General features: G+C 51.1%; 5 protein-coding genes across 5 annotated transcripts; 2 read left to right on the forward strand and 3 right to left on the reverse strand.

Moving 5' to 3' along the window:
* Positions 1–263: 263 nt before the first annotated feature.
* T069G_03941 (uncharacterized protein) lies at positions 264–2711 on the reverse strand (the record flags this gene model as incomplete). Its single annotated transcript, XM_056171151.1, has 3 exons — positions 264–926; positions 972–1589; positions 1662–2711. The coding sequence occupies 3 exons, from the start codon at positions 2709–2711 to the stop codon at positions 264–266; spliced, it is 2331 nt and encodes a 776-aa protein (XP_056032043.1).
* Positions 2712–7575: 4864 nt separating this feature from the next.
* On the reverse strand, positions 7576–9583 carry T069G_03942 (MBOAT, membrane-bound o-acyltransferase family domain-containing protein; the record flags this gene model as incomplete). The annotated part of the gene is made up of 4 exons (XM_056171152.1): positions 7576–7682; positions 7747–8608; positions 8665–9266; positions 9328–9583. The coding sequence occupies 4 exons, from the start codon at positions 9581–9583 to the stop codon at positions 7576–7578; spliced, it is 1827 nt and encodes a 608-aa protein (XP_056032044.1).
* A 1487-nt stretch (positions 9584–11070) lies between these two features.
* T069G_03943 (uncharacterized protein) lies at positions 11071–11565 on the forward strand (the record flags this gene model as incomplete). The annotated part of the gene is made up of 1 exon (XM_056171153.1): positions 11071–11565. The coding sequence occupies one exon, from the start codon at positions 11071–11073 to the stop codon at positions 11563–11565; it is 495 nt and encodes a 164-aa protein (XP_056032045.1).
* A 4922-nt stretch (positions 11566–16487) lies between these two features.
* Positions 16488–17024, forward strand: T069G_03944 (uncharacterized protein; the record flags this gene model as incomplete). Its single annotated transcript, XM_056171154.1, has 1 exon — positions 16488–17024. One exon carries the CDS (start codon positions 16488–16490, stop codon positions 17022–17024), a length of 537 nt encoding a protein of 178 aa, XP_056032046.1.
* Positions 17025–19207: 2183 nt separating this feature from the next.
* On the reverse strand, positions 19208–21051 carry T069G_03945 (IBR domain, a half RING-finger domain-containing protein; the record flags this gene model as incomplete). Its single annotated transcript, XM_056171155.1, has 2 exons — positions 19208–20084; positions 20162–21051. The coding sequence occupies 2 exons, from the start codon at positions 21049–21051 to the stop codon at positions 19208–19210; spliced, it is 1767 nt and encodes a 588-aa protein (XP_056032047.1).
* Between the last annotated feature and the right edge of the window lie 389 nt (positions 21052–21440).

Below are 21440 nucleotides of genomic sequence, written 5' to 3' on the forward strand. Positions count from 1 at the left end.
TGATAGGCCCATGGAGAACTCCTTTTCAAGTATATCGTATGAGATATGCTTTTCTGTAATGAGTATGATGATAAAAATGGTATTATGTGTTGTTGCGGTCGTCCCCAGCCCTGCCTTGTAGCTGTTGCGACCTTAGTCCGGCTCGTCGTCTTCTTCATCTTCCTGTTCCTCCCTCAAGGCAGATTTAAATCGAGGCTCTCATAATTCCGTGGACTGATAAAGCACATAGAATACGTTGTTCAAATAAAATCGCTTCGAGCATCTCACCGAAGCCTCCTTCCGTCCAGAAATTTTGGCGGATCAGCATTGTAGTAGCTCTGTTCAAACTGCATGGCCTTGCGCTGCTCGTAGGCTGCCCGCTCTTCTTCGTCCATGCTGAAAGCCTTCTTGAGCCATCCAAACGCGCTCTTCTTCTTCTTGAGCTTATTGTCCACGGTTTTCGTGGTCCGTACACTTTGAGCTGTCCCGTCATCGTAATTAATGGACGTTACCTTGCTCAGAGTGCTCATGCCGGCGTTGGACTGTTTGTTACGTAGATGGCGCGGCGGTACCAAATTCGACCCGCCGCCCTGAATATACATAGATTGGCCGTGTCCAACGGCGGTATGCGGTCTCTGCTGTAGTGGTGAATGTGGCGACGCGTGAACAGGGTGATATCGTTGTCGGTCCGATCGTGGAGATGGTATGACATTGAGTTGCGGGGGAGACATTTCCATATTGCTAGAGCTACCAGATGGGTGGCGGCCATGACGTTCCGCATCAGACTCGTACGCCGAATCAAACTGGTGAGATCTCATCGTCTGAGGCGTGGTAGTACCAGGCGAATGAGCGTACATCTCCATGCCTTTCAGAGATCTTGGTGGAATCTGAATGTCTCCTGGCGGAATCATTTTTTGGGATACACGATCACGGAGAGACGTCCTTCTCTGCACAATATCGCTGTCTCGCCATGTCATGGACTGGGCGCTTGCCGGAGTATACGGCGCCGATTGGAGTGATTGCAGGGTCGACTGAGATTCCGATCGAGCGTTGTGGCCAAGTTGATCTTTGATCAGTGGCGACGGCAAGGGCGCAGGGGGCTGCGGCGTATAAGTCCGGGGCTGGAGAAGGAACACCGGCTCTTCCCCATGATCGCTATGAGCCATCTCGGTCTCTGGCTCACTCTCTTCAGTTTCCGCAACCGAGTCTTGGCGCAGGTGAATGTGCATTGATTGAGGGCTGGTGACGCCAAAGGTATTCGCGGTAGATTGCGGAGTGTACTGAGGACTATCAAGGGTAGGAGTAGCCGCGGTGGTAGCTGACTTTGGGCTGTTGATGCCGAAAGTGTTCGAAGTATGCCGAGTGGAACGGAATGGTGGAAGCAAAGGTAGACCACCTGGCAAAGGAAAGTCAATAGTGCTGGCATCATCCGAAAGGATAGAGCTGGGGGGCCGTTTGTCTGAAGAGCCGCTTCGAACACTCTGTTGAGTAATAGATTGTGAGGGTGCATGATGCGGTATAGTCTTCAGTTCAGTCTTGAGTTCAAGCTTTGGGGGTTGGATATCCTCAGCGTTGGGCATCGGTGGCGCAGAGAATGGCTTGATGCTCGCCTGAACTTTGAATCAGCTATCGAGACCAACAAAGTATCAAGACCAACAAACAAGAGAGGGGGAACAACTTACCCAAGTCCGCCGACTAGCCTCACCAGCTTTCTTTTCCATCTCGGATATTATGTTCATCAGGCGGATAATGAGGCTGTTGATGTCATGGGTACTGTCGCTGATTTTCTCAAATGCAATGAGCCATCCCTCCGCATTGCCGCTCATGGCATCAAAGATGTCAATGACATCTGGCTGGTCCCCTCGCCAGGCACCTTCGGATTGTTCGTTCAGCCAGTTGATGAAGATGTTGCTAGTCTGCAGCCCGGCTTCGATGTCATCGTCCCACTGCTTCATGGCCACATTAGTCCTAGCCAGAATGTGCTCAATCTTTTCATTGCCCTCGAGTATCTCCGTCCGAAACTTGCGATCCTCGAGTAGCTGCTCAAACACTGTGACGTTGGACATGGGAAGCATCAAGTGGTCAATGCGCTTCTTTAGATCCAGTTCCACTTGCTCAAGATCTTCGATTGTGACTTCCAGAAACTCGTCCACTTCGTCAATGTGGCCCTGGAGGATTGTAACCACTTGCGTATTGTTATTAGCCATGCCGTTGAGCATCAGATATACGCCAAAAGAAATCTGAGCAATAAGCTTGGCCAATTCGTGCTGGGTCTGCCCCGGTCGAAGCCTCCATTCGGCATCAAAAGCGGGCTCGTCTAGGCCTTGCGCAAGCACAGCTTCTCTACGGCCCTGAGCGTCCAGCGCCCTCAGCTTTGGTTTCTCAACCACGATGCCACTCATCACCTCGTGTAGCGACTCGGCAAAGGCATCCTGGAGAGCAGGAATAGGGTGAACGGGAATAGCTGGCGGCGGTGGCGTCGAATCGGAGCCATGGTCGGACTCGTTGTCGTCCACATCCCCTTGGTCGTCATCATCAGATTCAGAGTCTCCTGCACGTCGGTCGCTTTCAGAGTACCGTGCAGAGCTTAGGGTAGTGTTCGAAGGGGGCTCTTTGGCGCGGGGGGTATCTGGGGAGAGCGGAGACGACAAGGTCTCAACCTCGGGGAGCAGGACGATACGAAGTCCTCCATCGTCGAAGTCGAGAGGCGGCAAATGAGTAGTCGATGTCATGGTGGTACAGATACTGCGTTATATGGAAAAGAGCACGGCCAGATTAAGCTATATCAGGGTTTGCACAGCGCCGTGGGAATCGAGGGACCCTGGCTGTGTACTAGGTAGCTGGCAGAAGTCGGGATAGCTTCAAGATGCAAGCAATGGCGATGATGCTGGTCTCGAGAGTCGAGGGGCGCTATCTACACCGTCAAGAGCTTCGTTTAGATTGAACCAACAGCCATAATATCCCCTTCCAAGTACAACAAAGAAACGATAGCGGGGTCGAGAGCTCGAGGAGCCGCAAGCTCAAAGTTGGTGCTCAATTCCGATAGATGAAGGTATCGTGAGCCAAGAGCGGGACAGATGTGAGTCCCAGACTGCCCGACCAGCTGGTGCCAGTGAGAATCAACGACGGCAAAGGCGAGTTGGATGGAAAGAGGCCGGCTAACCAACCAGCCAAGGCAGGCCTCTGGTGATGGTTTATGGAGGAGATTCGAGCGCGACCAGAGGGCGAGAAACAGAAACGAAACGTGCTAATGTTATTGCTGCCCACCCAGGCCCAGGTGTTTCTCGTCCGTGGCAGCTCGAGCCCAGACCACCTCCAAAGCGTCCCCGTTCGCCTGTTAGCGCAGGTCTGGCCGCTCACTAACGGCGCCTCGACTGCTAAATTGGGAACAAGGTGATGGGAGCCCGCCATCAGATCCCCTGGCTCTAGTGCCGCGGGCAGGGAAGAGCCAATGGGCGAGGGTCGAGCTTTGTTTCGCTGCGGCGTCTGTGCCTGAGCCCGTGCCGATGCCTGTCGATGCCTGTACGGTACGGAGTAAGGCTTCGATACCTGCTGATTGATGATGGACTCCTGAAGTGGCCAGTGCTGCAGCTCGAGCTCGAATTTGGGCTTGGGAGACGCGGCTCGCATGGACGGCCAACCTCATCAGGGGGGGCTCGACAACGGCCAGATGGGGCTCGACAGATTTGATGGTTCAATCTCAGCAGCGCCACTGCACGCGTACCTGAGATGGTAGCAGTGCTAGTCGCATTATGGGGCACAGTAGCAGCAATGAGTAAGATTTGCCTTGATGCATGTACAGTACGACGGAGTGGTCATTCTTCTTCCAAGATTTTCTTTGGGGTTGTTTTTTTTTTTGTCTGGCGGAATTCACACCGGCCAGCCAAAAGCGGTGTGCGTGCGTGTCCCGCCAGTCGTTGAATTCTGCACAGATGGCTTGCCGAGACATGGACGGAAAATAAAAAAAAATCTCGAATGCAAGGGCTGGTATTTAGCACTCGTCAGCAGATGCAAGGGAAGGGCAGCTAATGATTCTACTGTACTACGAGTCGCAGCACCTCATCAATTGGCATTGAATTGAGCAGCAGAAGCGGCTTGGTGGCGTGGCACAACATCAAAGATACGACTGCAGTATCGCTACCATCTTTACAAGGTACCCATAACGAATGGCTTTGCCTTTTCTTTTTTTTTTTTTTTTTTAAAAAAAAAAAAAAAAAAAAAAAGCCAAGACATTCATCAATCGGCTCGATACCAGCAGGCACGCAAGACACGGCCCAGTGGATACGTCGGTTCGTCCAAGAGGCGATGATCAGCAGCAAACCCGATCTCTACGGTCGAGACAATGCCGATCCCCAAATTGCCTATGTAAACGTATCTATAGCAAAAAGGCGATACGCGTGGTTGCAGAGATATCTCGAACTATGAGTACATGCTTGTCCTACTTGGGACCTGAATAAGGGTTCGATTCCATCACACCGGCCTGTACATGCGCTCTGTTCCCATCAGGCACAGCTGCATCTGCCTCTTGCTTCGGTCTTTCGCCCCAGCAGTGGGTTACAATGCGCAGGCGAGTGGATGGCACCATCGACAAAGCCATTTTTAGCAGTCGTCGGATGTGCTAAGGAGAAGTGCAAATTTGATATCAGTAGAGTCAGTCCATCTCCGATCGTACCTGGAATACGGAGCAAGGCCCGTCCAAAGCCCGGATATTACGAGGCCCCGGGCATGGCACGGCAAACCACCACCAGCACCTCGTTTATACGAGCAAAGTGGCCCAGAACGGCCATAACATTCGGCACGCACGTACTTGTACTCATATTCTATACATCTACTTGCGTACATATCCTCTCTTTGTTCGCCCATTTGGTACATCCACAGGCCAGACGTGCACTTATGCTAGCCATGCTTATCATCTGCTGTCAAAAAAGGAGCCCAAAGTTGGTGGTCAGCTTGCATGCAGCTACACACGCCGCCCGCTTGTCGTCGCAAGCATCCATGGCAAGGAGCCAACTTGACCGACGGCCGTGATTCTGTGTCCAATTTCAGCGCCTCTTTTATTGGCCCTACTACTAATACCTACTATTTACTACTACTAATCTGCCAATACTGTTCCAAGTGGTTCACAGCTTTAGCCGCATCCTGTGCCGGGGTGCCGTGGGCTCTTCATTTCAGCAGCCTTGGCTACTCCGTACTTTGCCACCTAGTCCTTTTCACAGGCGAGTTCTTGTTTTGTCTTCCCCTCCTCCCTTTTTTTTCTTGGATTCCTTTTTTATTTTAATCGAGAGCCATTCATTCCCTCCATGCATCAAATCTCGGAGATTGATGGAAAGTTTGTTTCCCCTGCCTGTCAGTTTGTTGCCATATATATTTCCAGGGGCTTCGGAGCGCGGCCTCGCAACATTAACATTAGCGCGAGGGTTGTCTCGGTCTTTGCTGGCGGATGCGCGCGACTGCGGCTATGTGCTGGCGCAGTCTGTCTCTCCCCCATTTATCGAAATCATGTTTCTCAAGTCGTGTCAATTGTCTTATTTACATCTTTTCTTGGCACGCATCCAATTCGCAAGGTGATGCCTTCATGTTCTTCCGCCTCTTCCATTAGCGTAGTTCAGAGAGGCTGTGCACGTATTTCCTAGCATTGATACCCTTTACCACTCCAATTTCGCAGAGTGGGCTTCTTTTACGCGATGGGGGGTTATTTTTTACCACAGAAAATCGACCCATCCATTGGGCTAGCAAATATTAACCGTTAGACTACGGAGTAGTAGAAGCCATAAGCCTGAGACTATCAGGGCATGCTGTTGTTGCAGACTATGAGCACTCGTACGAGTGCCGGTGCCCGCATGAGCTCCTCTCATCTGCACGACAGCAGCAGCTCTCCTACTGTACAACTCCCGGCATCACGGCGCCATCTACCGGCAAATCCTCTCAAAGGCTGTGGCCCCGTTGCTCCCCCATCTTCACCTCCCCCACTATCAAAGTGATCAACACGATCGGTGGCCCAGAAGTGGATGGCCTGCAAGTTGCCGTGATCATCGCGCAAGGGGAAAAGCCTAGGTGGCGTCAGTGCTTGCAAGTCCACTTACAGGCTTACTGAATTCAGCAAGTTGGGAAACGATCAGTGGTTGTGTTACCAAAGCATGTGGGCAAGCTGTGATGAGCGTCACTTACACAGCTACGATTATTGAATGAGGAGAATATAGTGCATAATATCCACGGATCAGATGTTGTAGGTTTTATTTTACTTTACTTCTATTTAATTTATTTTTGTTTCGGTTTGCCTCGTTACGTTTTGCATCCCTAGGCAATTAGTAGTATAATATCCTATCATTTATTAAGTGAAAGGCACTCCTGTGACATTTAGTTTGATGCAGCATTCCTTGCAGCATCCCCAGGGCCGGCATTTAGCGGAGTGCTACCAGTAGACCTCTCTACGTCCATCTCTGTAACCCCCACGGAGTAGGCACGTCTAGACTACAAAGGAAATGGAACATTAGTCAATCGACTTTGTCTAAGGGGTTGACCATGTTAGAAATTGGCACTGATTGATGGCATAAGCAAGATTATGAAATGTCCCAAGAGAAATTAGCACGCATTTGCCGACATTGGAAATGGACCTTGTGTCACTAGTCGATTCGAGCCTGTCAAAATACATATCCAAGGGAGTGGTAACTCAGGTATCCAGCAACCTGGAGAGTGCAGCACCGAGATGTCATGGCGAGAAGTAGAAGAAGCGCATTTTATTTCACCAGGTTTCTACCAATTGCATATCTATTAATACGCCAATACTAATATGTCAAATAAATATAAGACTCTATAATTCGGAGACAATATGGAGCTTCATTTTTACCCAGCTTTTAATCTAATATCAAACCTAATACTAGATTCGTACCCGACAGTCTTTTAATGTCCTCTATTACTACTATCCTCGTCGAGTGTCCTCTAACATCACTACACCACCCTAATACCTCTCTAGAGATTTTGCAACTAAAGCCAACGTTGGGTAGCATCAAGCAAGTCGGGCCATCTTTTTTCATCCATCTCTCCAGATTAACCCGTAGTTGCTCCGTACTCTTAATTCAAGGTTACACCTGTCACGGCATTGCTTCCTCGAGTTCAGGCTCTTTCGGGAAGGTGTCATTTATTACTGCACATCGGTTTAATATGAAGCAAGCGTACTAGGACGTTATGCTCTAGCTCCCATTCATCTTAGTTCCCCCAAATGCCGTTCAAAATTGTGCGCCACAGATCTGAATTAGACGATACACTGCTCTGTAACAAAGAAGTGTGTCCGACGTCACGTATTGTGATTTTATACATTATAGCCCAGTCAGCGAGGAAACGTTGCTGGATGCAAGCTCATCGAGGCAGGGCACCATCGATGATCTAAACTGAAAACATGTAAAACCATATCATAACAGAGGCCAGCTCATCTAGATGTAGACTTCTACCTGATATCGGCGCGATATATGACCGATCTAACTACATGTACGTGTACCTAACCCAAGAAACCCCTCTTCCTTTTCCCTTCTAATTGAGCGAAAAAATAAAATGCCCGCTTAACCTCTAATGTTACATACACTTCTATCAACAGTCACGCTAACACTTCATAGTGATGCCCTTCCGCTTCTCCGATTCGCGAATCTCAAACATGACCTGAATGCCGACAAATAGACAAGATGATGCGGTGAGAATAAAGACAACCCCTGAACATCGTCCACACGTTAGTACAAGGTTTGACAGTCAATAAGAGTGGGAGTTTCAACGTACCAGACCAATCATGCAGAATGCTGCTGAGGATGCTCTGTAATCCGTCCAGACCAACTGCAAAGCCAACCAAATTGGCAGAAATCATCATGAGCACGTTCGCCACGGCTCCAACACAGCAAAGCATACGATACTCCGTAGGCCGGTTCTCCCACTTCTTTTTCGGGAACAAATAGCTAGCAGTCCACTCCGGCACCATAAAAATAACAATGAGCCAGCCCCAAATGAGCAGGCGGAGCTTGATGTCGTGCCAAAGGGCGACAAATGTGAAGACCAGTAGGTACGTGATGACGGACCTGGCTGAGGACCTCCAGTTACGAAACGAAGACCCACCGAGGGGGACATAAATGTACCGGATGAGCCAGCGGTTGTATGAGCGATGCCAGGCGCGCCAGAAGAGCTGCGTGCTGTAGTTGTTGCTCACGCATCGGACCATGTTCTCTGGCGGGTCAATGCCATCCACCAATGCCCAGAGGCGGAACATGCGCCAAGGAAGCAGCAGCTTCAGCCAGATGATGTGGAGGTTGAAGAAGGACAGGAGACTGAGCTGGGCGGCGGTGTAGTCGCTCCACACAGGAGCCGCTTTGCTGATTGCGCCGACGTAGTCGAAGTGTAGGACAAGCTCCATGGAGAGGAGGACAAGCAAGAATCGAATGCCGTACCGAATAGTGCGGGGCCATTCAATGCTCGCGGCGCGATACTTGGATTGCGAAATGTAGTCATTAAAAGTCAAGATTGGGCCAGCAATATACAGCGGCGCATACAATGCGTAGGCCAGGTAGTTGCGATACGAGAAATCTCTAATGTCGGCAGGAATCGAAATGCGGTCGCGCTCGGAAAGACCGGCGGGATCCAATCCCTTCTTCTTGGGTGTATTAGACGCAAGGTGACAGTTGAAAGCGGGTGTGACCACGTGCTTACCTCTAGAGAGTTGACGTTACGCTTGTCGATGCTCCAGTAATAGTCCAAGTTGAAGCTAATGAGTCGCAGAATGGTAATGTTGAAAAGAATGTCCCAGCGCTTGAGGATTCCTCCCCAGTTATCCAGCCAATAGCCCCAGTGCGCCAGCGGTCCCCATGGAGGGCCAACCCAGTTGGCCATAAGCTGGAATCTGTATCCCATAGTCAGTTCATTAGCAAACAATGTGCTAATATTGAAGATCCATGTTGCCGCGGGGATGTATTGCCGGGGCAGCTTGGTCGCAATCTGATAATTGATGCCGAGGATGGCGAGAATCTTAAAGGACGATATGCCGTGAAGAATGACAATGAAGATGATGGCAAAAACAAAGTCAAAGATGGCACGTTGATCAAGTCTTGTCGAGCCTCTGCTGCCTCGCGCGGAGGGCTTATACACAGATTCAAATCCCTTTCGCAGCAATGGGTGGAATATTAAAAGGCCCGTCATGACAGGGAAGTTGCCTCGGAACGTGTTGTATTGCGCATCGGAGTTGTCGATTTTTCGACCCGGGATCCATCCGTCGGAGAGGTACCGCTCATACTTGGAATATCTGGGGTCAGAGGCTGCCCAAGCTGTTAGCGTCTTGTACATCGCATCTCGGGGTTCGAATTCGGGGTTCCTTACGCTTCGAGACATCATATGCTATCCAGAACATGTACGGGACTACAAAGATGAAGACGAGATAGTATAGTAAGAACTCGGGCGTCCGCCATTTCGACGGCGGAGCTGAGCTTCGGGCCTTGGCCGCGGCCTCTCTCTCTATGACCACATCGCCGCGAGAATCAATGACTGTCTGGTAGGGGACGGAGGTCGGCGAGGTGAATCGCGTGTCGAGGGTGTCGAGGTCGTAGACCTTGCGCAGATAGCGAAGAAGACCCATGGTGGCTGATCTGGGTCCTGGCGAGCTGGGTTCAGCACATGTTGATCCGATTGGGTGGGCGGTTGCAATGGCAGACAAACAAACGAGTGATGCTCTGGCTGGACACAGCAGAAACGGCAAGCTGTTGTCTCGTGAGGCTCGACAGAAACAGCGGCTAGGTGGGGCTTAGCATCTCAGCAAGCGACGCCCCTGAATCCTCGGCCCCACGATTTGTGTGCTACTAGTACTGGTACTTGTGCAGCCGCTAATGCCCTAGGCTCCATACTTGCGCCGAGTCTATTTGCATGTATTGCTACTCGATTCGTAACCATCCTAACACTTGAAATTGCTTCACCTACCCTATGAAACTCGCATCTTCTAAGTTGTCATCATGATATCTCGGCGAATTCGTGGTTTGAATGACAATTGCAATTCTTGAAAATATAAAAGAATGCTTAGTCAAAAAGTATTAGGTAAAATATGGTGTTGTCATTGTTAGGAATTTACAGTCGGTATCGTCTCGACAAATGGCAATGTAACTTCTAAGTCGCCTGAAAAATCCGTCATAGCCTCACTGATAACTTTATGATAACACTACTCATCTGGGTTATAGAGCATACTAGTAACAGTTACCGAATACTAACTAGAAGGGAGGGAAAAAAAGCATTTCGTGACCACAGCGCATTTCGTGACCACAGGAATCGCAAAAGGCGCATCGCCGACACCGAAATCTTTGCTCAGAGATATCAAGCGGCGATAGCATAGGCTACAGCCGACTATATGTGACATAGGCTCACGCAATTCCGCCAGCACATGCAGGACAAAAAGCAGAGAGCTTACAGTTGGCCTCAATATGTGGCACCGTGAATGGCGACGCAGCCAATAACTCGAGGCTCACGAGAAGAATCCTACAGGCCCACGAGGCTGATGCGGCTCTCTAAATAGCCAGTCAAGACGAGCCAGGCAAGCAGGCGGCAAAGTTGTACTGTATGCGTTGGCGTTGCCGTAGATGTCACTCTTGTACGAGCCTTGAAATTGTTTTCCCTGGAGCCCTCCTTCAACGAGCAAATCACCTGGACGCGCGGTTTGCTGCATGATGATCAAATATGTTTGCTTTTTTTTCTTCTCTCTCCCATATTCAGCTTCCCCTCTCCCCCCTGCAAGGCGTTAAACAAGCCAGACGAGGGCGAAGGGGATTTCTGGCCTCAGAATGGGCCCCAGGTCCTTGTTGAGGTGTCCAAGCCACATGCGCTTTTCTATGCCGCTCATGGTGGTACCAGTCGAGGTTATAGTGGAAACTTGAAGGCTGAACAATGTTTGCCCAGACGCAGCGTCGGACGTGCGACGCCTTGGGTTTTGAGAGGATCACGACTCTCTGCGGCTTCCCATCCTTAAAAGAGCCGTAAAGAACCTTTGTTAACTAATCTGAAACTCATTATATTGATATAAACCAGCCATAGTATTCAGCAACTGCTCCAAAACACGCGTGTGTCGACGTCGACCTTACCATGTGTGAAGTCAAACTCTCCATCTGCGCCCACTGCGGGAAAATCTTTGCGGCAAAGATGAAGTACTGCGACCCAGTCAAGGACAAGCTGCTGGTAATGGACAGCACGCCATTCGAAATCAACTCGTCGTTCAATTGGTCCCCGATGGAGGGGTGCGGCGGCCTGCGAATCCATCCCACGGCAAACCTCGATGCCTGCAGAAATGACCTCTCGAGGCCCGAGGTACCCTTCGACCGACCGACGGCGGCGAGGCCAAGCTCCAGAAGCCCTTACCCGACGCCAATGGCGCTCCAGCGGACGGACATACGAGAGCAGCTTCCTCCGCTTGTGGGCATGGAACAGCACCAGGGGGTGTCCATGATGCCGCTGGGGTCAGATGTGCAGCTTCAGCTGCAAATGCAAATCCAGATGCAGACGGAGCCATCGACTGGAGACACACCAACCGTTGGGTCGCCATCATCTTCGTGGTCGGGGTCGACTGTATCATACTATTGATCTGACCTCGTATCATGACCTCGGCCTTGACTGGGACTCCTCTGGCTCCGTCTTCCGTACTGTATACCGCCGGACATATACCCGCTCTGCGGCAGAAAGATGACACACCCAGGGATGGGGAGCAGGAGTGGAGGTGGCATTTCCTGAAAGAAGTTATATCGATCAAAGCAGCCTAGTCATGTTCCCTCAAGTTTCCAAAAGTTTCTTCACGGATTGGTGTGTGGCAGCAGCCTGGACAGGATAAGCACTGCTACCAAAGAGAGGATGGGGGCATGGCATGGTTAGTGAAGGGACACCGAGGGGAGTAAATCCTAGAGGAATATGTTTGCGTGGCTAGCTGATGTGTATCTTGAAGGTGTGTTTGCTGGGAGCCTCGAGGTGACGAAAGTGTTGTCGGACCAGCCGGCTTTAGGAGTACCACACGAAATTTTTCTGGGTCAGAGATTTGTCGTTCATGGTCCTCATCACAAAGTGTTGCTGGATTTGGGCTGTTGGTTGGTCATAATGTTTGCTTTAGCCAGAATCGAAGGGGTGTGCTTTCAGCCCGGCAGAGAGTGTGTGTCTCCGTACTTCGGCAAGGAAGCGCTGGCTTCAGAGTGGCGCCGCCGTTGAAGAATCAAAACGGTAAAGAACCCGCGCGCGAAAGCTACGGTTCTCTTTTCTTGCAGAGGCTGGGGCGTCATGCTATATCCATGCAGGTATAAGATGCCCACAATGAAACCCCGTTATCCAGATAGGAGAGCACACACTCCTTCTTCATTCTCTTCGGGCCGTGTAAATGCCCCGAGAGTGTGGAGGGCATGAGTCTTGTACAACTGAGCCTGAGAGCACACCTGAGTCCATTTACAGTACCTTATCCAGAGTTGGTGAATATGAAGTAAAGAAGTCTTGACTCGAGGGGAGCTGTTCCCATCGGTCTCTCTCTCGTGACAACGACAAGCTCCGGCCAACAATTCTGAGCTGTAAACCATACATGTAGTCCTTGCACAGCCTTCCAACTCCACGGTTTCCGGCTCCGCGGGATCCTATTCCGGACCTATAAAGCATACAGAGAGCGGTCCATGGATGGCCACCACGGGATACTACCATGTCGTTTCTATCAGGCTCAAGTTATTAACACCTAAATCCGTAATCTTCGCCGATTGGTACTTACCAATGGAGTTGCGTACATGTACTGTGTACAGAGTACGATGTGTATAGGGTTGGCCGTTCATAGGAGCAGATAGGCGCCGTCGAGATGCTCCGCACGAGCATGGTTTAAGATGTCACCTACATGAGGGCATGCCGGATATACATGTAGGCACGTACCCAGTTACAGGTCATGTAGCCAGAGCCCAGGTACAGGGGCAACTGGCGTGGCAAGCGTGGATGTGTCGGACATTTTAAATTGGGGACCCTATGATTTCTTAAGACCGACGAGTCGGCCGCTTCGGACGTTGGTTATGCCCTGCCTGGGTGAAGTTTGTTGCGCGCTGGACGACGAATCGGCTGCATCGTGATTGACATTTTAGTTGTTGTTGGCAGTTAGCTGCGAGAACTGAGGTGGAGGGTCGGCCAAGATCTTGAAGATCCTGGTACAAGACCCCCTGTGATCCCTTGGCTTATTTTTTTTTCCTCACGCTGCTTTTTCTCGTGCTTTTCTTTTTTGGAATTTTAATATCCCGGGATTCGGGCGCTGTTGGTTAACGACGAAGGCGTCATTTCCGTTTCGTCGGCCGAGAGTGCGGACCATGTCTGCGGCCATGTGGCTCTGATAGCCGCGACGGGGGCATTGACCTACATACTCCGTCCCCATGTATTCCATCTTCATCGGCTGGGGGGGACGGTGAACGGAGAGGCGACTCACATAGGGACTGGGACGACGGGACGATGTGACAGAGACCGGGCTGGGACTATCTGCCGGATAGGTTTGTTTGTCGGCTGTACGTTAGGCTGCAGAGCCACGTACGAGTACCGGAGGAGATGTGAAGGGGCAAAATGTTGCGTAGATGGCGGCACGCAATTGCACAGGCTGGATCAGCTTCATCAATTTGAAATGCGCAGCACAGTACGGAGTACGGGATAGGTGCATGTGCTCCGTAATCTCCAACAATGTCGTCGTTGTTCGGCAGCGGCCGCCTGGGGCAAGTGGGCAGCCCTGTCTGTAATTGAGTTGAGCCGCTAACCTGAGCTCAAGTCGATTACAGGGAGCAGCAGCGGCAAGGAATGCTGAGTTTCATGATCGGCTGACAAGGTAGGTAGCCGTTTATTACCTATCCATGGGTGCTTATTTGGTTGATGGAAGGAATACAGTGTAGGATTAGATTTGTATGTGGTGTTGCAATATTGAATGAATGGCTGCCCCCGTCATCAAATTCCTTCTTTTTTGGTGAACAAGGCAAGGGCTATGCGTCGGGCTGAATGAACGGGCAAGATCCATTGTATAGCACCTACCCTCTACGGAGCATGCATGGATCGTATCGATTTGATTGCACGACTTCCAGGTTGATTTAATTGGAAAGAACAAACACTGTACATGCAGCATTACGTGACTCGTATCACTTGCCGTCTGGTGGCCATTACGCGAACCTTGCCGGCACTCTGCCTCAACACAATCATCTCGGTGCTTGTGCTTGTTAATTGTCATCGCCATCGCCATCCATCGGCGTCCCGGGTCGGTTTTTGCGCTGGTTGGCCGATGGACAAGAGGTCAACTGACAGCAGGCAAGACACGAGCGGGAGTACCTGTGATACGTGCTGCAACTTGGCATACGCACATGTACCTCAGCCGTGCTCGCTCGCTCACAGCAACATGCCTGATCCAGATTACGTGCAAAAGCATGGAACATTGATCCAGCAATGCCTGGCATCTCCAGGCACAAGGCCCTCGGCGGAACACACATGATGTAGGGCTAGCATCGTGCAATTTATTGCTCCGGGCTGCTAAGCCCATGCATCCATCTTGCTCCCTACATGTACATGTGTCCACACCCAGCGCGGACATGGACCAGTTGAGCTCTTGAGTTGAATTGCGGCCAACAACATTCTGGACGCCACCGCACGATTTCGACGCCTGATGAATGGAACCGGTGCTCTAGCTAGCAGTCCAGTCTCCATACCGGAGCCGTTTAATCTTCGTGTTACTGCAGTAGCAGCATCGTCTACTGTGCTGCTGCCAACCAACACCCAAACCAGCACCTAAACCTGGCACCACGGCTCAGCAGGGTGGGCTTCCGGCCGGTTGGGGCTTGTCTTGTGGGCCGCAGCAGCGCGACTGGGGTCGATCGTGAGCCTCTCCAGGCCAGCACAAGCACAGCACAGCGCATGTGAACATGAAGCTAGGCGCAGACCATTGCCGCAAAGTCGGCCCCGGCGTCTTTTTCGTGTGTGCCGGCAATGCGATGCGCCTGCGCGTGGTGGAGCCCGCCTGTCTCGCCCGCTGCAGTCGCCGACTCGCCCGCTGCTTCAGTGCAACTCCAGCAGCCAATGGCACTGAAAGCCGCCCGGCCCGCTGCCCGACCGGCGTTTGCATCGGCCGCTCAGACGGACGGCGATAAGGCCCAGGCGGTCGTGGATCTCAATCTCTCATCTCATACCATGCCGGTCCCTTGTCTGATCTGGCGTTGTTGGCCATGGTGCGGCCGATGGCTCGCAAAAATAGCCCTGTGCGTCTCGCAGAGTCGCGCAATAACGGCTCCAGCTCTCTTCTCACACTCTCCTTCACTCGTACACACCCGTGCTCGTGTCGTTTTGGGGCTGATCTTGTCTGCTTCTTGGATGGCCGCTCGGCACCGTGAAGCCAGCCAGTCTACCGAACTGAACTCGCCTACCTCATTACCTTCTACAGTAATATCGTCGTCGATGGGACCCCCTGGCTAATAATAACTACCTAATCTGACTCTCTGAGCCAGTTCCGTTTCTGTCTCTGAGATTTAACCGTCAACTCAAACATCCACCGCCCGCCGGTTGCCAGTTCCGCTTTGCTTCACCGGCCATCGAGACACTCACTCAGACTGAGACTTCTAATTTCAATCTCAACTCCTGCCGGAACGACACCGCTCAAACTTCTTCAACAGCTGCAGCCATCCGGAGCGTCTCAAACAGCACAAACCACTAAGTTGTTACCTAGCATCGTGTCTCGCACTCCCGATAGAGGTGTTGCAACGGGAAAAATTTCGTGTACGATACACATACACACGGTATCCCGATTAGCTAGCCAGCCAACAAAGTTACATGTACGTTGGCCCTCCTTTCCTTGTCGACCCATCTGCTTCAGCCTGGCACCCAACGCCTTTTGTCATGCCTTTACGTGTCCCCATCATATCATTTCCCTACATCGATCTGTATCAGTCTGTGATGCCAAGGCCCTGTTGATTGCTGCCGTCACATGGGTCCGGCTGCCCACCCTCCATGTAGGAGTAGATGACGAGCCTTTTAGCCATGAGAGCCTCCATCTCGAATCCCTTGCCACCTATATATCTTGCCTCCTCACCCGTTGCCTCTCCATCTGTTAGCCAAAGCCGGCATACACAGGGCACTTACTACTTTTTCCTGCCTTTGCTGCATATTGCCGACTGGAATCGGATATACATCTTCTGGACCTTTCCAGTGGGGAATGAGCAATATATCTTGCATCTCATATATCGCGGCTCCTCTGTCAAATATTGAATCCTTCCTCTCTCATTGTTTTTCTGTTTTGCCCCCTTCTTTTTCCCTGATTGCAAACCTCACTACCTCTTCGCCCATTCATCACCTACAGTAGCGCAAATTGCACACATCCCCGCAGACCTTGTCTTATTGATGGGTATGGAAGTGTATACTGTATATGAGACTCCAAGTTCGGTCATCTAACTTGCTTGATAGATTCCAGGGGTCTATATTCAAACTCTTCGTTTAGGGGAGCGACGCCTCAGAGATCCGGCGAACAATCCATTGAGTCAGACATGGATCCAGGGTCTTGCCATATGGCCTCGAGATTCTACGAGATTTTGAAAGAATCAGGGCTCCAGAGACAGTTGGAAAACGGATGGGGACAACCTCCCATGGATGATACTACAGCAGGTTCCGCATCAACCCCCAGTGCTGGGTTGGGTCAAGGCAGTGACTTTAGCCGACCACAGTCTCGACAAGGTCCCAAACCATTGTCTCCATCAGGTTCCCGCAAGCATCGAGAGGGAGGGAGTCACAAAGGTCGCAAGTCTAAGAAGTCTCGGAGTGGCCAAGTCAAGGAGGAACACGACGATGACGAAGAAGAAGATGGCATGGAAACGATCCCGCCTGTTCAAGGATCGAGCAAGCCATATTCTCCAAGCAGTGACTCCCAAGCCACGGAGTCGAGCGAGGAGCGAGGAACATCTGGTTACAAGTTGAATGGGCAGGGCTATGGAAGCCGCGAATACATGAGTGAACTGGACTCGGAGCTGGACACTCTCAGAAAGCATCTTCTCCAGCGTGCCAACGCTCCCAGAACATTCCCCTAGCCGATTTCTTGCATCGGGACTTACGACATGGAGCACACACAGTTATATTCGGGGGAAAGAAAACCCGGCGTCTCATATGCATCGATTGGTCCGGCACACGCATCTATCAGGGCAAGCCTGTTGATTTTACACATACAAAGCGATGCTGAGGCGCTAAGGAGTTATGGATTTGGATTGGATATTATGCTTGAAGCGATAAAGAAGGAACCGGGATCTCTTACAATCGGCGGCGATAGTGAGGCGGACTAAAGGCATACGGATTATGCCAGGATCTTCGCATTCCCTTCTCCTTCCTCTTCTCTTTGTATTTTCTCAAGTTGCTAGCTACATATAAAATCAAGCAAAAAAAGAAAGATAAAAGCTGACTTGGTGAACGTGCGAGCAAATCAGAGACGCCGGCCAAACGCATGATACTACTCAATGGGGTTGCCGGCCGGTAGCCACGCGCCAGATCGGCCGAAAGACGACACCCATCAGTCGGCCGCTCGCTGTTCCCGAGGCAAAAGAGGTGTGGCGTACGACCCTCCCTGCAGACCAGTTGAGAGTTTCGCAGAACTTATCGGCCGAATGGCCTAAAGGCGGGCACGGAAGAGGAAACACGCGGGAGTACTCCGTACATGTACTATTTGCTGCGAGTGCGGCGACGACGACCCAACTTGGAACTACCAAAGAACCAACAAGGGTCCGTACCTACATCTATACTTGCAGGTATCGTACTTGTCACTGGGCTGGTTTAAATACCTAGGTACTTGGTCTCTCTTTATTCCGTAATGCCGTGCTGTACGATGAGAAAGAGGGTGGAGCCACGCTCAGGTTCCGGACGTAGATAGATACCTACATGTAGGTAGTGTGGTGCATTGCGCTGCGCAGGATCTCGGCAGCGGAGCAATCAGGTCATTGATTCATTGTCTTTGGCCGGGACATGCATGATTACGGCTCGCTTGCATGCATGCAGGTTTCTTGTTGGGGGGAGTGGCGTTTTTGACATGGAAGATAGATACATACAAGCAACATGTTTGAAAGATTTTTATTTTATTTTTTCACCGAGAAGCTTGTTTTTGTTTTAGTCACAAGTTTGTTGGTTGAAGCATGAAGAAAAGCAAATGAAAAAGAGGGGCAAGAAACGAACATCATTCCGAGAAGGGATCAAGACTACATGAAGCTTGGAATTGCACTGCACCGAAGTAGGAAAGAAAACAAAAAGAAAAGGAAGTTAGGTTCGCTGCATTGATTTGGACCCTGTCTAGCTTATAGACTAATGTACGTCGCTCTAAGTCAACTCTTCTACATCCTCTGGGTGGTCTAGTTGGTTCATGGCGTTCGACTGTAATGGGTAACATCTCATCGAAAAGTCGGCGGTTCGATTCCGTCCCCGGAGAACAATTCTCCCCGGAGAAGAGTTACATTTTTTTTCGACCTCTCTTTTTGCAACTCAATTGTTTTTGCAGTTCATTCCTTTTAGTTTTTTTTTCCCTGTCGGGTTCTCTGTTTTTCATTTTCGGCTAAGCAATCAGGCTTTCTTTTCACCTTTGCAATACCATTCTTCTTCTTCTTCACGACACTATGCGACTCTTTTTCTTCGCCCGCTCTCCACTCTCCCATTTTGCGATGGCTTCTTCATCTTGTTTGTGTCGCCGAAGCAGCATCACAAGCTCGGAGTGGTCTAGTTGGTTCATGGCGTTCGACTGTAATGGATAGCATCTCATCGAAAAGTCGGCGGTTCGATTCCGTCCTCTGAGAACAATTTGTTTTTTTGGCTTCTTTTTTTGGCCCTATTTTATTGGTGTTACTCGTCGTACCTGACTGTCTAAGCTTCTTGCTTCTTTGTGCTGAGAGTCGAGGCATTGGTGATTGTAAAGTTACCCTCTCGAAGCACCGCTCCGGGAGATGGCATCAACTCAACTACAGACTGCTCAACATGCGTCATTGACGGCATTTACTGAGATATGATGAAGTAACCGGTAGTATGTATTAACTGTAAGCATGTCACGCTTGTTCTTGGTATGACTGAGAAGCTGATAATCATAGGCGCAGCGCACCAGGTGTTGGTCCAATTTTTTTATTTCACGTTATTCTCGACAGCTACCTTTCGTATTCTGAAATCACCCATATTGCAGACAAAACCAGCCATGTTACTCTTACAACATACGCAGCACACTCAGACACCCACACACTCGTCACCTTCATCTCCTCTCTCGTCTGCGTCTTCGACCGTGTCCGCCCCCTTGATATTCTTCATGCTCTTGTAAAAGACGAGCCATCTCACGCGGTACAATATCTAGCCCTCGGTCTTGACGTATCAGTCTCTCAAGGTCCCTTATGGCCATGATGCGTTGACGTCTGGTGTCTTCGAGTTGATCTTCTAGCGCGTCTGTAACGATACGAAGCTGTCCAATCGCATGATCAACCAGGCCTACATCCCCATCAGCCAGCGGATGTAGTTCTGGGAGCCGGCTGTTGAACGGGTGGTCAGGAGGATGGTATGGGATAGGGTGACCGACAAGCGGAGGGAGAACAGGTGGGAAAGGGTTAGGGAAAACACCAGGGAGAGAAACACCAGGAAAAGCGCCAGGGATAGGGAGAGGAGGCTCCTCCTCCTCCAAGAAGGGGAAGAGAGCGGCGATCGGCGGAAGACCAATGGGACCCCGGTTCAAGTTGTTTGGACGGGCAACCGGAGCGTGCTGCCGATGCTGAGGCGGCCGCGGAACATCTCTGTGTGCCGGAATCTCCATGTGCTCGGCCTCATTGCGCCTTGCGATTGGCTCCTGCGCGCGATTTGGGGCTGGGTTTGGAACTGCCGTTGGAACAGAAGCGCCAACGGGGGCGTAATCGACCGCTGCTAGAGCGATTTCGTCTTCCGGATCATATCGCAGCTGAGGGATCCGGGGGATCCCATCAACGTTGTTAACTAGATGTGCTCTTCCACCGCGCAAGATGGGCCGGCGGCCTGGCCGTTGTCGCACGGGCACGCGCATGTCGAGGCCGTTGTATTCAGGGCAATCGCATCGTCCTCTCCAGTCGCGGCCGCAGATATAGCAGAATTCAGCACCGCAAAGACAGCTATGACATGGAAACTGGTGGTTAGCCCACAGGTTTTGGGAACAAAAGAAAAAGAAGAAGAAAAGGGAGGTCCTCACCTCATGTGATTACAACCGTCTCTCAAGCCTATCACGACGCCGCACCTAGGGCAGCCCACGAGCCCCTGGCTGTCCATCATATTCAACAACGCCTCGTCATCTTCCTCCTCTTGACACGGCAAGCCTCGGTGTGATCTACCGCCACAAGCAGCACATGTCGCCTTGTGGCACGACGGACATGTGCCCATAGCAGTGGCATTGTCTTCATCACGGGCGGCCGGCTGGATCGCCGTCGCCGGGATGAAGGATGCGCAGCTTGGGTCATGGCAGTACAGCCGCTCCCCTGGTTGCACGCTGAATTCGGCCGATAGTTGACGGAACAGGTGGACCAGGGCCGGACGCTGGGCGACTCGGACTGTGGCCTCGTCAAAGGGCCTGTTGCAACAGCCTGTTGGGAAGTCTACCTCGGAGCGGAGGCCGACTCGGATGTTCTCTCGGAGGCAGTGGCCACAGTAGTGACAGCCGCACGGGACAGTCACATCGCTTTTGGAAACGCACACGATGCAGGCGTCTGCGGGTTCGGCTTCTTCGCCGTCGTCCTCTGGCTCCGGGGAACCTCGTAGCAAAAGGCGTATCTCGTTCGCGGATAGGTGGACGCGGTGCTGCAAGTCTTGAACTTGTGGGCTTTGGAGTCTTTCCTCGGCGATTTCATCGTCGGACATGATTCGCGAGATGATGTACGATTGTTCATCCTCTGGCAGCATGGATATTGCTAGAGAGACTGCGTGGGCTAGTTCTGTCGCCGTTATGGATCCTCTGCCTTCGGGAGGTAATACTTCCATACGCTCGACGATGTGGAGTAATACGGGATGAAGCTGCTCGATGGGTCGTAGTCTCTCAGGCTCCTGGTCGAGGGCAGGGAGACGTTGGCGATTATTGAGATTCGACATGGTTATTTTTATTTTTCGTAGTAGTTTCTGGAAAGTGTTGGGTCTTGTTCGTTCTTCGGGTTGGAAAGTCGTAGGCTGTCCTTCATTGTTGCTATAACAGCAGAGCAGATAGCTCAGGCTCCAAGACGACGGCATAGGTCGAGATTTATACGCCAAGGGCAACACTCAGTCGACTCGGATATTTTGTGTGCTTCCTATGTTTGCTCAAATCAATATTTCTTTGAAGTGATTCCTAGCTATCAATGTATTGTTCAATCACTGATACTTTTGGCTGAGCAGGAGGCTACGGGAAAGTTTGTCTACGTGGCGGTTTAATGGAGACTTTCATGTATCTGTCCTTTTTACTTTATTTGCCAAACCTAGCAGGATATGTTTACTTGGGCTTTTTG

The sequence above is a fragment of the Trichoderma breve genome, chromosome 2, assembly GCF_028502605.1.
Source record: "Trichoderma breve strain T069 chromosome 2, whole genome shotgun sequence".
In the NCBI taxonomy this organism is placed as follows: Eukaryota; Fungi; Ascomycota; class Sordariomycetes; order Hypocreales; family Hypocreaceae; genus Trichoderma; species Trichoderma breve.